At 35.2% G+C, this 16284-nt stretch overlaps 2 protein-coding genes across 2 annotated transcripts in view; both read left to right on the forward strand.

The window, feature by feature from the left end:
* The window catches only part of Ec (ubiquitin specific peptidase echinus), a 51527-nt gene extending 41865 nt beyond the window's left edge, over positions 1-9662 (forward strand). Inside the window, 6 exon segments of the mRNA XM_071773707.1 lie at positions 2209-2343; positions 2889-3158; positions 3251-3625; positions 3737-4159; positions 4303-4603; positions 4693-9662. Coding sequence (XP_071629808.1) covers positions 2209-2343; positions 2889-3158; positions 3251-3625; positions 3737-4159; positions 4303-4603; positions 4693-8432 — 5244 coding nt within the window. The 3' untranslated portion in view covers positions 8433-9662.
* A 790-nt stretch (positions 9663-10452) lies between these two features.
* Positions 10453-16284, forward strand: part of LOC139810296 (uncharacterized) — a 33758-nt gene continuing 27926 nt past the window's right edge. Inside the window, exons 1-2 of the mRNA XM_071773720.1 lie at positions 10453-11105; positions 11560-11673. Coding sequence (XP_071629821.1) covers positions 10456-11105; positions 11560-11673 — 764 coding nt within the window. The 5' untranslated portion in view covers positions 10453-10455. The remainder of the gene's footprint in view (positions 11106-11559; positions 11674-16284) is intronic.

The following is a 16284-nucleotide window of genomic DNA, read 5'->3' on the forward strand; positions in this document are numbered from 1 at the left end:
TTTTCGTACGTTTACGTTTACGTGCGATCGGTGCGTATAGTATTCATCTTAGATTTTACCTGAGGCATATAGAACCTTTGTATGTTTTTTCTCTTTCTATGAACATCTGCTCTTTTAAGATGTGTCACGGTTTTCTTACCTTTTACCTACCTAAGTATTTAGTGTCTTTTTTTCTCACGTTTTATTTTTATTTCAGGAAAGAAATTTAGAAAAACAGAATTTGTTAGTGATATTATTAACAAAATTAATGAAAAACTCAGTATAAAGATATTCTACTCGTAATCAAGTAGAAAAACAACTTTTATGTACTTTATTTCGATTAAGAGATCCTTTTTCTATTTTTATTTTTTAAGAATTTTGGTTATTTTTTATTTTTACTTATCTAATCGTGACAATAAAATTTTCTTCCAAATTATGATTTGTTTAAAGCATCATTAATTCTGCAAAAAATCTAAATTTACAACCATGAAAATAAAGAGATATTTCGTTTTTTTTTAAATATTGTTTACGCTTGTTAAAATTGTTTTGTAATCTCGTTGCACAGTTGTTATATAACGGATAGTTATAAAACAAGTGTGTTTTATCAAGTATATAGTAGTTTTTTGGAAACCGGTTTCTAAAACGTGGTAACAAAAAAATAGATTTTATAGCAATCCCGGGGAAATTCTACCTTTATTTCATATGTAATTCTTTAAAATTAGTTGAAAAATTAGTTTGTCTATCATTAGTTTCTAAAAGGTTATTAACAAAAAACTATACACTTTATGGCACTCCCCGGGAAATTCTACCCCTATTTCATGTACTCGTAGTAAAAATTCGGTCCCTCTCTCTCTCTCTCTTGCTCTCTCTTTCTCTAAAAAAATTAAAAAAATTAGTTTCTAAAAGGTTGTTAACAAAAAACTATACACTTTATGGCACTCCCCGGGAAATTCTACCCCTGTTTCATATATAATTCTTTTAAATTCAGTCAATTATTTCCCGAAAAATTAGAAAAATCGGTTTCCAGAAAATCGGTAGCAAAAAAATGGCCACGACATTTTCATCCCCGGGAAATTCTACCCCTGTTTCATATACTTTTGGTAAAAATTCGATCCACTAACGAATGAGTAGTTCGCGTACATACAGACAGACAGACAGACAGACAGACAGACGGACGGTACTTATATATATAGATATATGTTTCGTTGATTTATTTTTATTTGATTTGCAACTGCGAATTGTTGAAAGTGGACTGAAATTTGATTTCACATATTGACATATCTGCGCGCTAACATCTGCTGCATGATTCCTTTTATTGGGCCTTGTTTTAATAAAATATCAGTATTCTATCACTGATAGAGTATAGTATTAGTAAAATAATACATTCTTGCAACTTTACTTTATGCCATGAGTATTTTTTTGCAATCCTTTTGCAACTTGAACAACTTGAATCGCGCAAACGGAAGAGAGCAGCATAATGCCACATATAGTGCTCAGCATCTCGTGGGTGGAGTTGGTTTTCCTTGGCGTGTTCACATCGGGCATCGTTGACCAGCGAACCGTAAAAAGCATGAAACTAGTTGCTGTTATCCACTAGCATGCAGAGTTAGCAGTATGCCGGCGGTTCAATAACAGATTCGATCAGGATATTGAAACAGATCCGTATTAAATTTGTGCAGATATGATATAATGATCAGGCTAACGAAATCGAGATTAATTGTTCCTTTTAATTATTTAAATTCGCATCAAGTTATTAATATAATATTTTTGTTTAATTTGTATTTATTAAAGTATAGTGAATGGTTTTATTATTCTATTATGGTAATTTATTTAAAATTATTTAAACGCGAAACAGCAAATTTTATTATAAATCTTATCAAAATCTATTAGTTTTATGCGATTTCTATCGCAATTTTGCCGATATTAAATACGATAGATCATACATCAAATTTATTACTTTTCTGTTAGCAAAATTTATAGAAGATATTTATAGAAGGTACAGTCTGCTTTCGATGATTTTGGCTTGACAATCTAAGTATATGGCTCTTATTGCTTCTCATTTACTAAAAATTCTTAGTTTCCAACTTTTTGGTCTTTGGTTATTATTATATGACATATAAAATTGTCCTTCCTTTGCCAATCTATATTTTATAAATCTTGACTTTTTTGAAACTTTGAATTTATTAAATAAAAAAAAAACATATACCATCGTCTCCATTCTTTTTTCAGATGGTTCATTATGTGTCTGCGTCAGCGTTAACGTCTCAAGCTCATCAAACGCCACTAAATTCTAGAAATAATCCGGATCTCTTCGGGCAACTTCTTCGAAGAGCTGGCGGCATGGGGGACATCCGTGATTGTCCGGTAAGCTAACCGAGCGTATTTTATAAATCTTTGGTCAAATTTGTGACAAACGCGTTAAGCCTCGCGCGTTCTGCCGCGTTTTGTCATCAATTTCGTGGTAGCTCACTTATAACACGTTGTATTTTAAATAAGGTTACGTATAATAGAACTGACTCATTCGAATACGAGTTTTATGAATACATTCTATCCACGAATTTACATCCGGTTCTATACTTTCTCTCGAAAATGGAACGCCAACGCAGGAAAGAAGAACATTCTTGTTTTAAAAATATCTTTAGTTTCAACGTGGAAATTATAGATTATATTGCGTTAATCGAAGAAAATTTGCTTGAATGAAGTCATTTATATAGTTCAAACGAGAGAAAAAAGTTGAAATTCTTATACCTAAGGAGATTATAGATTGCGTATATATAAGTTTTGATTTAACATTTCTTTTTTTTTCTGTAAAGTCGATCAAAATGTGATCATGAAATTATTATTATTGTTTCAAGATTTGATAATAATATTACAATAGAAATATATTTCTCTTCGTTTGTTATTCTCAGAGTTCTTGCGGTGCGAAAATTCAAATCTGTCGGACCTTGATGAATCGACCGGAAATAGTTTCCATCGGCGTCGTCTGGGACAGCAAACGACCGTCATTGGAGCATATCATGGACGTTTTTGCGACCGTGGGCACGTCCCTTCGACTAAGTGACGTCTTCCATAGCGTGGTAGACTCACGATAGGGCGCCTCCACCGTGCATAATCTCGTAGGAGTTGTTACCTATTACGGGAAACATTATTCTACGTTCTTCTTCCATACGAAATTGAAGGTCAGTGTTACCTTCGTATCACCAAGGTAGTTTTGCTACAGCGACTCCAGCTTTGTAGCACGACTTAACATGGCGATAAAACAAATCCTTAGGTGTGGATCTATTTCGACGATGCCACCGTCAAGGAAATTGGGCCCCGGTGGGAGCAAGTTGTGGAAAAGTGTAGGAGAGGTCGTTATCAGCCTTTGCTACTCCTGTACGCGACGCCCGCCGGTACTCCGGTTAATACCGAGAACGCCCCAAAGACTATTATCCCTTTTCCGAATAATAATGGCCTAAAGACATCCCCAAAGAATAGCGTTCGCCGTTCCATTACTCCTAGTCCTGAGAAGCCATCCATTAATAGCACTGCCAGACGTGCCATCACACCTAATCCTGACAGTCCGCCACACCTCTACACTCAACGAACCGTTTACAGTGATTACCAGAATCTCACAGACATCCAGAATAATATATTCGGCAATCAGGTATGTCGTGTTTGATCAATATTTATAAATTACTTTTTACATTTTTCTTTTACTGCAGCAAACGTGTTGACTTTGCATTTAATTTTTTGACATGAAAATAATATGACACAGGGCGTAGACGCGGTTGATGGTGAAATAGAATCGAAGTACATTAGCCGTCGCGCCGTGGAAAATGTAATGCAGCAACAGAAAAAACAGCAGATGCAATTGACACGTAGCTTAAGCGTGGGATCGGCGCCGCAAGACGGTATCAGCATCCCTGACCATATGAACGTGCCTCGAAGACGAGATTCCGGTAATTGGTCCGGCGATCGAAACAGCGCGTCGTCGAGTTCGTCAACCACGATGGACAACACGTATCTGTATATTGTTAATAAAATGCAGAGGACCTCGGGCGTACCTAAAAGCCCCATCAGCAAATCTGGGGAGCTCTCGAGCAGCAGCAGCGGTCATTACGACGCTGGTTACGACTCGTATTCTTTGTCTTCCACTGACAGTCTTCCACTTCAGCAGGGTTTAAAGCACAACTTACAGGTAAATAAGAAAATATTAACAAAATTAAGAGAATAACGACAAGAATTTTTGATTGTAAACTTCTAAATATCTAAATTTCTCAATCGTTACCACAAGGATGTTTGTACGTACTCTTTTGTAATTTGGATATCATTTCTTACTAGCTTGCTCAAATACCGGAAGGTTACCAACCTTCTTCCGGCGACGATTGCGAACGATTATGTAAAGAAACGGACGCGTTGCTGGATAAATCTCGTGCCGCCGAAGATACTGGCGATCTTAACACAGCCATTGCATTGTGTAGTGCGGCCAGCAACAAAGCCAGAGCTGCGATGGACGCTCCGTATAATAATCCTCACACAATCACGATAGCAAGAATGAAACACAATACTTGCGTCATGAGAACGAGGAGTTTACATAGGAGAATGCTGCAGGAACAAGTTACTGTTAACGGTGACAAGGAGGGTAAGGAATCGAGATATCGATTACTCTGATAACACATGCAGAATAAATAAAAATACATATTTTACCCATTACGTTCTTTTTTTTTATAGATGGGGCACCTGAAGGAAGACACTCGCGAGAGAACAGTAAATCGAGCCAACATTCAAGGCAAAGTTTGCGAGATAAAGGCAATCACTCTCGACAAAATAGTCGGGAACTTCTCGTGAACGCACCAACAACGGTGATAGATAAACCTACCACGAAGAGTATCGAGATTTACGCTACTTTGCCGAAGAAGAAGACTCTACGTAGTAAAGCGACAGCGGTGAACGTCATCAAGGACGAGGAATACATGCTGTATGATCGCCCAACGCAAAGAACCGGCTTGTTTAGCCGCACGAAACGTTGCGAGGACGATAAGAAAGATAAGAAACGCGCGAGGAGCGAAGAGAGGAATAAGAATGTGTCAAAGGATTTTTCGATGGCACCATATAGGTTGTCACCGTCTCCAAAAGGGGTAAAGATCGAGAAGCCAAAAGAAACCGAGATTAACGCAACTGTCGTCAGAAATACACAGCTCAACAATACGGCTACGGTTGAGCAGAAGCAGGGCAAGAAGCAGCATAAGATTCGCAGAAGATTACTCATGGGCGGATTGATCAAGAGGAAGAACAGAAGTGTGCCAGATTTGCGAGAAGGGCAGGATGGCCAGGCAAATGTGAATACGGAAAGATCATCCGCCTTACCGAAACAGTCGGTAGACGACTCCAGCGTTGGTCTAAAAGGCAATGATGTAAGTCAAACACTGAGTGGTTACTTATCGGAGGGACACCTGGAGTTCGCCGGCAACAATGGATCTGGAAATACTAGCAATCCAAATCTCGAAAGAAGCCGTTTGATGAGAAAGAGCTTCCACGGTAGCGCCGGCAAAGTGTTACACGTGGCAAAAGTGCCTCCGCCCCCTCCGCTCAGGACCACTTCTCAGCTTAGCAAGTCTAAGTGTTTGGGCGAAGTGCACAATGAGCAGCAATCTGACAAAGCTGCATACCCTTTGCCGGATAATCGGTGCGTGCCGAATTCGTCGCAGGAACAAAACAACGTTTATTGGAATCACATGAACACGAGCAACTCGGCTAACGTGACGAACAGGAACTCAGATTATGCTGATTACTCCTCGGAATCGCATTCGCTTCCTTTTCTACCGTCTTACAACAATGAACAGAATACCAATATTTCTGGAGCATGTCAAATAAATTACAACAACAAGCCTAGGATTCAAGATGACGTCATACAATACGCTAACGGTATACTCTACGAGCCGACCTTCGTTGTCACTCGCGCAGACGTGCACAATGAGCAGAGTCCGCCTAAACAACAATTTCAGCCGGATTCCTTACCACCTTATCCCGAAAATGGCAATATTTCGCATTCGCGGCAACCGAGCGAGGAGTTTCCACCACCGCCGTATCCATCAATTCATTCGGTGTCGCATTCAAGACAAACCAGTGAGGATTTTCCACCGCCGCCGCCACCGATCGATGAGCCGACTCCTCTTCAAGAGGCTCAACAACATCAAGTTTCCGTTAAATCGCAACAGCAACGTCCACAGCAATTCGAAGCGCAGCAAATTGGCACCCTGTTGGCGCAGTTGCAAAACAAAAGGGAGCAGATCTTAACTGACGATTCGAATAAAGAGAAACGAGCGCAAGAGCACGAGGACGAGGAGAAATCCTCGAGCGAAACGTGGTTGAGAGAACTACAAGCTAAACAGGCCGAGAGGAAAATGAAGAGGCAAGCACCTTTAAATCAAGACATTCCAAAAGTTAGAACTCCGTCGATGCCGACGATTCCAGGACCGACTGTCGCCAGAAGAACCAGTGATTTAATGATGAATAATCTTGGACAGAATTACGATCAAGGTCGCGACGTCACGGACTGCCCGAGAGTCGCTTCTTCGGTAAAAGACATGGCTGCTAGATTTGAACAGATCAAGCTGCTACCAGCCTCGAAGTCGGACACAGACGTGAAACCTCAAACAAAGCAAAATGTGAATTGCGTATCGCCGATGTTAATATCAGGAAACGATATGTCTCAGGAAACGTCATCGATGGAGAACGCGAAGTCGGCAAAATTACCTTCCGAGAATACCGTAGTTTTTACGAAGACAGAAACTTTGAATTCTCAGACCGTTTCAAACTCCAGTTTTGATTCGAGTTCCAGCCAGAACAGCTTTATCGCGATGGTGCCATCAAGCGAATCCGTTCAACAAAGCGAATTGAATGCCGTGATGTTATCTATGTCCTTGACGCTCCCGCACGAGAATGGTTTGCCTGTTGATTATCCGGAAGATGACATCAGCGAGGTGGCGATGCAGAACACTATACAAAACACAACAATACTGCCGAACGAGGAGGACATTGCTCCGCGAAAGGTGAAACGGCGGATTGGAAAGAAGAAAAGCGTATCATTCTGTGACCAAGTGGTGCTCGTTGCAACAGCGGAGGACGACGAAAAGGATTCGTATATACCCAATCCTATTTTGGAGAGAGTCCTGCGTTCCGCGATGAACAAGCCTGAAACTGCTCAAGTACTGCGAGAAATCAGAAGTCTTCAGGAGGCAGAGACGATTCGCGAGAATACCGCCGCGAAATTCCAACAACAGACCCTTCCTTTAAAGAGCGAAGCTGATAGCGTGCCGGCGACACCTTTCCAGGACCAACTAAGAAGCGTTAATTTAATTCCAGACACCATTAAGCCCACATTTGGACGGCAAAATTCAGGCGATTCGATTGGATCGTTAACGGATAAGAAGTCTTGCGGGTCTTGTGGGAACGAAGGGAAAGACGTGGTCGATCGTCCTATGAGAGAGACCTATGCTGGTATTCCCGTGAACACTTCGAAACCGACGTCCTATTCACCGCAGCTGCAACAGCAGATTAGATACACTCAAAATGGATACACTCAATACGTGCAATCGGTGTACCCGCAGACGCAATCGTCCCATCCAAGAAATCAAATAATTCCTTTGTCGCAAACCCAGAAGCCAGCTAGTCCTTACCCGACGCAAATGAACGGGCAATACATTCAAAATGGAATGCAGCAAATGAAAATACTGCCTCAGAAAAACGGCTACGGACCGTATTATCAGCAGCAATTGCACAACCAGTTGGAGCAGCAGCACAATCAAATGAACAAGCAGGCGACCGTTCAGCCGCAGCAGAATACTCTGAATCAAAGAATTCCGTCTCACAATGCCAGCCCGATAACTGTCCAGCATTCGCAGCAGCAATTTTATCCGCCTAATCAGTCGCCGAATCCATATCAAAGTCAATACTCTCAAAGTTCCTATCAGGGTCATCCCTATCAAACTGTTCTTCCGCAAAGCAGAGCGGGCCAACCATTGCCGCAGTATCAGCCACCGTCTAATTCACTAGCCTATCAACAGCAGCAACAGCAGCAGCAACAAAACGCGCAGAACTATCAGCAGAGACATGACAACTACCAGCGACAATTATCATCTCAGAAGGTAGAGCAACAAGGTCCCATGGTGTCCAATCAAACTTATCCCAAGACTCTGCAGAACGGCCAGATACAGCCGAATGTGAAATATCCGGCCTATCAACATCCTCCGCTTTCCAAACAGATGCACTTTGCGATGTCCACTGCGAAGGTCGTTCCGATGGTGGTGCAGCCACCTCTGCAAACGCCAACAGGCATCGCGACTACCGTGAGAGCACACGTTACACCCTGCAATCTCTGTCGGAAGAGAAATGTACTTGAGCCAACGCTGTATTGCACGGATTGCGATTTTTACATGTCGCGTTTCCGACCAACTAACAAAACCACTTGAGTTGGTCCGTGTGAAGACAATTTTATTAAAAGGTTTGCCGGTTTCGTCGAATGTTGATCCTCTCCGACGAAGAAATAGTGTCGTCCTCTTCGTGATAAATCAATTAATTACCCTATCCAAAAAGTAACAACTATAGTTATTGATGTTTACAAAAATCCAAAATGTTTGTATTTTCTATAACCGCGTTGCATTACAATTTAAGCGATTTGCGATGCGCGCAGTCGTAAGAATAATGCAACACCGAAAATTAAGCAATGCTCATTTCTTATAGGTATATGCAATTATATGAATAAATTTTTATTTAGCCATGTCTCGGAAAATTAGGTATAAAATTAAATATATAGTATATTAAATATACAGTATATTAAGAAAAACAGTATTAATAACTTTTAGATGACATTCGATGAAGTACCGAAATATATATATATAATTTATATTATTTTGTATAAATATTAGATGACTTTCGATTACAGACCCTCATTGTGCAGCTACTAGTTATGCTCGTGTATAATTGTATCGATAGAGCCGTATTTTCTATAATTTATATTATTTTTAGAAAAACTGTACTTAATCCCATCATTAGACATATTTCGACGTGCTTAATGAATTAGGTTATTATTGTAACAGGCGTGAGACTCTAACATAACATTAAACCATCCGCTAAACATTTGTATTTTATAAAATATTTCATCAATGTATTTAAATTGCGGCGTTATGTTCATACCTACGGTACATATTTTTATTTGTATATAGGTAAATGTCATCACGCTTCTCTCTTAAGATCAGCACTACCAATAATTCATTTTGTCAATTATAGTTGAGTTGAGCGAACTACATTTTCCGTTTCTGTGTAATTGCATATTCTATTTTATTGCGGAGATGAGAAGTTAGAATTGTGATACTAGCCATGCTACATAGAATTTTAGAATCTCGTTAGAATATAGAGTAACTGTATTGCAAATTATGAGAGAAGAATTAAGTAGGAAAGAGGTGAAACTTGATCTCTGAGAATGCGTGGAGTTTATTTTATGTTAACAATCTTTTAAGTTACGTTTTGTATATTATTAACATGTGCATGTATCGAATGTATCGCGTTACATTGTATTACTTTACTTATACTTTTAAGCGCTAGATCAATGTACAAATATTCGATTTTATACTTTTTGTATGAGTATTTTGTTTTAAAAATACTTTACTTTTACAGTGACATTAATAAAGTCCCCTTGAGATATATAATGGAGTTGACTTTTTTAAATCACTGAATCAAATTATTGGCTGCCCCCTTCCTTACACTGATAAAAATAGGGGAGAGTTGCCGAATGCATACCAGTCTCCTAAATTATACCTCATCAATATTTCATATTATTACTTAATATAAGCAATATTTAGTAATAAGAAAATGGAATAAATGAGAAATAAGTAATATCAGAGAGAAGTCTGAGAGAGGCCATCCCGGCTTTTTTCGTGAAACCGTCGAAAGCCCCTGTACACTATACATCCATGCATTTTCGAAATTGGTACTATATAGCCACACGTTTATTTTCCGATAAAACATCATTTTGGTGCGCGTCCGTGCTACATCTGCAAATGTAGTAGTGTTATATGTCTAACAATTTAATTTTATTTAATCTGGTACTAATATCATTTCAGTTTGTCATAAAAGCATAAGACATGTATGAATCTCAATCTAAACGTTAAACGGAGGTCGACTAATTAGAAATAGAGCGACACGGCTTAAAATTACCAAGATATTCAAATTAAACGTTATTTATCATACTATATATAGTATATATAATACTATGCAGTACATACACACGGTACCATAAATACCTTCCCACCTGAAGATAGCCGCGTCCGAGTCAAACAACAAAACAGCTGATGTTGTGTCTATAATATTTACATTTAGAAAGATTCGCATGTTTCTCTTCAACCTTCAGCAAACGGTTGTTTCGAATATTATCCTTGGCGTAGTCAGTACATGTCACATTTAGTAAGACATTCTTCGTGATATAGTGCGGATATAATGGCAGCTGAAATAAGTTATATTAATAAAATTTCGGAGGTTTGCAGTGAATTAGACAATGCTACATATTGTCAGGTGTGTCCTAAATCTCTTAAAAATAGAAATGCAATATATTTAGAAGCACACTTGTTCAACACACATAAAATATTTACTTTGGAAAGCAACTTTATATGGAATGACGAAACCAATGACTCGCCATGGCGATATTTCACACACGACAGTCCCGAACAGAAGTATATTCCGAATTGCTTAATTTGTGGAAGAGAAATTCATGTATATTGTACTTACGATTTAGAGAGGCATCTGAATGGACATATAAAAATGGTGTATAAAATACGAGAAAAAATTAATAGCTGTAGCGGACTATCGCAAGATTTCACAGTTGACACGGAAAATTTTAAAACAAACTGCAAACATTGCAGTTGGTCTATTAACACATTTGATGGAAGAATGAACTATGAAAATAAATTAATGTTTCATCAGGCTATGTGTCGTAATATAAACAAGCACTCTGAATCTGATGGAGGAACTGGTCATTATAACGTAGATGCAATGATACAACAACCTGTTACTGTAGAAAATTATGCGTCTACAAGTTTTCATAATGATAGACATGAGCGACGTTCTGAAAATCAAGAAGATCAGCAGAGGTAAATGTCACAAATATTAGTATTTTTTCTTAGCAATTAAGGCAAAACTTCCGAAGACATCCGTGTTCCAATTTAGGTCAAACTTTGTAAATAGGTTTCTTTTAGATAAATAAAAAAGACATATACCAAAAATATTTAAAAAGTTGCTTAACTTTTGAGTTGCGAAAAATTTTTTTGGTATATGTCTTTTTTATCTAAAAGGAACCTATTCACGAAGTTTTACCTAAATCGGAGAACGGACGTTTTCGGATAAATAGCCGTAATTAATATATTTTATTACATATTTTGGTATAACTAACATTAGAAAATAACATATTTAACATTTAGAAATAAAAAATTATATAAAATTTCAATACAATATTTAACGCATCATTTTATAAATTATTATAATTACTTGAGTTAAATAAAATTATAACAATTCTAAACAAGTTTACATCAATTTCTGTTAACTCAGATATGCTGTTATTGCAACAATACAACAACCTGTAACTGCAGAAAATTATGCGTCCACAAGTTTTCATAATGATAGACATGGGCGAGGTTCTGAAAATCAAGAAGATCAGCAGAGGTAAATGTCACAAATATTAGTATTTTTTCTTAGTAATTAAGGCAAAACTTCCGAAAACGTCCGTGCTCCAATTTAGGTCAAACTTTGTAAATCGGTTCCTTTTAGATAAATAAAAAAGACATATACCAAAAATATTTAAAAAGTTGCTTAACTTTTGAGTCGCGAAAAATCCTTGTCTTTTTCTTTTTTTTTATCTAAAAAGAACCTATTTACAAAGTTTCACCTAAATCGGAGCACGGACGTTTTCGGAAGAATAGCTATAATTAATATATTTTATTATATATTCTAGCATAACACACATTAGAAAAATACATATTTAACATTTAAAAATAACAAATTATATAAAATTTGAATACAATATTTAACGTATCATTTCATAAATTATTATAATTACTTGAGTTAAATAAAATTATAACAATTCTAAACAATTTTACATCAATTTCTGTTAACTCAGATAGGTTGTTATTTATATATTATCTACATATTCAGTAATCGGTATAAATATTTTCATAAACGAGTAACTGCGCAGGTATTATGGAATCTAAATAGTAATTTTATAGATATTTTATTTTAAGAAAGATAAATAATATAAGTAACAGTTTTGGTTTAATAATCAAATAATATACACGAGGGCAATATCATTGTAATTCTAATGACATTCGTACTCATTCGATTTTTAATTACTCTGTCTATAAATATACAGACCTAATTATAGCCGACAACAAGGATTTAGGATGCCTAAAGAAATCTGGAAGCCATACCTATAACATATAACACCAGCTATAACAACTGTTGTGATTCGGATAATAGAATATATCAAACAAGCGCATTTGACGAATAATTAGTAAGATCGCTTTACGTTATGTAACAACAAAATGCGATCTTTTATTAATTAAACATTAACTTTTTTATAAATGTATAATTTACTAATTGTTTTAATAATTACTAGGAAATCTGATATCGCCGTGTAACTGAGCTTTCATTATATGCTCTTTTATAATCTTTATATTAATATGTAAATTTATTCATGTGCTGTATAACGTCGTATGTAATGTACACATTTGTATTATAATTTAAAAATAAGAGTTATAATTTGTACACACAAAGTAGAATTGTAAAACATATCCGGATACTAAAATATAGAAATTATTCGAAATAGTTATTTTCGCTTTTTGTCAAATTCTAGCGTTCAAATTATTTGAATAAGTCTAGTATTAGTAATCTAATTTTATAATCTCGATTGTATTTATAATTCTAATCAACATATAGTATTGATTCTATGCAAAATAAATTACTATAAAATTTTTATAAATAATTTTTCCGGTTATATTAAATGTTATTGAAATGTAATTATTACAAAGTTAACACACGGTTAGATATTTTGTTTGTATTTGTTCAAAAATTGATAAATGGAAGTAAGCACCGTAAAATAGATAATGTAAAATAACATATTTTTGTTAATAAAGTGATAGACGTGAAGTGATTTGAGAAAAAATAACGGCTTACAAACCTGTTTGATCCACAATTAGTCAAAGATTATATTAAGTGATTATAAATAATATATGATATATCTACATGTTCTCCTTATCCCTGTTATCTATGACCTACATTTTTTGTATTAATCGACGAAGAATCAATCGTTCTAAACAAATAATACTTTATGAATAATTAAAAATTTAAATGTACGGGTTTATTCTAACATTAGCAATCGCTCTTTATAATTGATACTTCATGATTTTGAGAAATTTGAGTATTACAAACGTTTATGAGAAATTTGTTGTATTTGAACTCAGAATTAAATTTGCTAATATTAATCATAAAATTTATAAAATTTATTTATTCATATATACATTCGTTACATGCAATTAACAAACTAATAATTTTGTAATAATTATGGCAATTAATAAGTGATATAACAACATAATTTGTACGATATTTTAAAGAGAATGTACGAAATAAATACAAAATTGTGTATCAAAGATTGTTATTAAATTTGCTGCAAGTAATCATCAATCACTTTAATTATCTTCTTAGATCTTACAATATTTTTCTGCTTCCATATACAATTACGGATTCATATTCCTGTTGCATGTATATCATTAAAAATATATTTTTTTTTAATAAAAAATATGCTAAATGCTAAACTTACATTAAACATGTTTTACATTAAATAAGAAAATATGCAACATAATTATAACGGAACATTTACATATTTAAATACTATTTTTTCATTTTAAGGTAAATTGAGAAGAGACGCTACCCCATTCGTTAAAGTGACAGTAAAAATTAGGTATTTGAATAAAATAAAACAATTTATAACATTGTAACAAATGTAGATAAACATAATTGTCAATATGAAGTAATTCTTAGCAGTAAGGGTTATCATATAAGCTTGCATACGTTAAAATTGTCTTTAGCCTTTTTGTCAGTACAATCTTATTACAATAATTATAATAACAATTATTATAGTAAATATTGATGCTTTTTAATTTGAGTTGGAAATATTGGTTTGATAACACATAAGCTGTTAACATTATTGGTATCTGCATACATATGAGTCTCAGCGCGTAGAGCTTACTCAGTGTCAATGTTCAACTCTGATACTGTGTGCGTGTGTCAGCAGAGACAAACAAGGACCTCACGGTTTGTCACTTCTGCAGTATTTTTCTGCTTCTTCTTCTATGTGTAAAATATGGCTGAAATACAAAAGTCGTTTTTGTATTGTATTTATTTACTGGCGAAGGAAGCTTCTTATGGCTGAAATAGTCGCCCATACAAACGGTCATATCTCTACTTACATACACACATACACTCGATAAGAAAAATTCGATCAGTAATCTGCTCGTGGTGTTCATCGAGTAAAGCTAATGCAGGCGGTAACTGAACTAAAATACATATAGGTAACTTTGACATGCCGTAACTCTGTGAAGATAGATAGTAGGGACCTCATTTTCTTTAGTTTGCAAGTAAACGTCTGTATTTTATGATGGTTAGCATGACATTTGCTAAAAAAAACTATTCCATCCTGTAGAGTGCGTCAAATTATGTAATATTTTTTATAAACAAAGTACGTCGACTACCAAAGTACTTTGGAAGAGATGGCGGGAGAAGGAAAAATAAATTCAAAATCTAACGAATGCTATTTAAAGTACAGACTTATCTTTTAAAATAAAATAAAATTTTTTAAAAATACGACAACTTTCCCGGAAATACATGCTTATTTGCAGTTGCGCGACATTTTGATATATATGAATTAAATGTTGCGATAATTTTGTTAATTATTGTATTTAATAATGATATTACAATTATTTAAGTTAAATAAACAAGTAAATTTAATTTGTCAAATTCTGATTATTTAAATTCGGTGTTGCAAAGTTAGAAACAATTAAAGTTAACCAAGAAAATGCGTAAATTTCGCGCACTTATATTAGTAGATATTTACATCAATATCAATCGCTTTCATATTACAAATTCTATATTTTTAAATTACACACACACACATATATATGTATATATATATATGTTATATATTATGTTTGTAACACTATAATTCTTATATAATCTACGATACAATGATTAATACAGAGAAAAAGTAAAAAAAAAGTTATTTAATTCATACAACTTTATACCAATCTTTACTACTAACTATAACTGTAACATTTCAGTTTGTCAAAAATGCATAAAACATGAATCTCAATCTAAACGTTGAACGGGGTTCGAATAATTAGAAATAGAGCGACACGGCTTAAAATTACCAAGATTCAAATTATACGTTATTTTTATTATACTATATATAATACTATGCAGTACATATACACGGTACCATAAATACCTTCTCACGTGAAGATAGCTGCGTCTGAGTCAAACAACAAAATAGCTGATGTTATTAACTATTATTTGTGTCTACAATATTTACATTTAGGAAAGATTCGCATGTTTCTCTTCAACCTTCATTGTTTCAAATATTTTTCTTGACGTAGTCAGTACATGTAACATTTAGTAAGACATTTTCCGTGATATAGAGCGGATATAATGGCAGCTCAAATACGTCATATTAATAACATTTGGGAAGTTTGCAGTACATTTTCCAACTGCAATGATATACAGTGCAATAATTGTAAACAAGTCTTTGAAAGGAAAGGTGAACTATATGTAGAAGCACACTTGTTCCATTTCCATGATACATTTACTACGGAAGGCAACTTTATATGGAAAGACGAAAGACGAAATTGCTGGCCATGGCGATATTTCACACACGAACGTCACGAACAGAAGTATATTCCGAATTGCATAATTTGTGGAAGAGATATTCGTGTATATTGTACTCACGATTTAGAGAGGCATCTGAATAGACATATAAAAATGGTGTATAAAATACGAAAAGAAATTAATAACTGTAGCAAACTATCGCAAGACTTCACAGTTGACACGGAAAATTTTAAAACAAACTGCAAACATTGCAGTTGGTCTATTGACACATTTGAGGGAAGAAATCAATTTCAAGAGCCATTAATATTTCATAAGACTAAGTGTCGTAATATAAAACGTGCACTCTGATTCTGATGGAGGAACTGTTCATTATAACGTAGATGCAACGATACAACAACCTGT

This window comes from Temnothorax longispinosus, chromosome 3 (assembly GCF_030848805.1).
Source record: "Temnothorax longispinosus isolate EJ_2023e chromosome 3, Tlon_JGU_v1, whole genome shotgun sequence".
Classification (NCBI taxonomy): domain Eukaryota; kingdom Metazoa; phylum Arthropoda; class Insecta; order Hymenoptera; family Formicidae; genus Temnothorax; species Temnothorax longispinosus.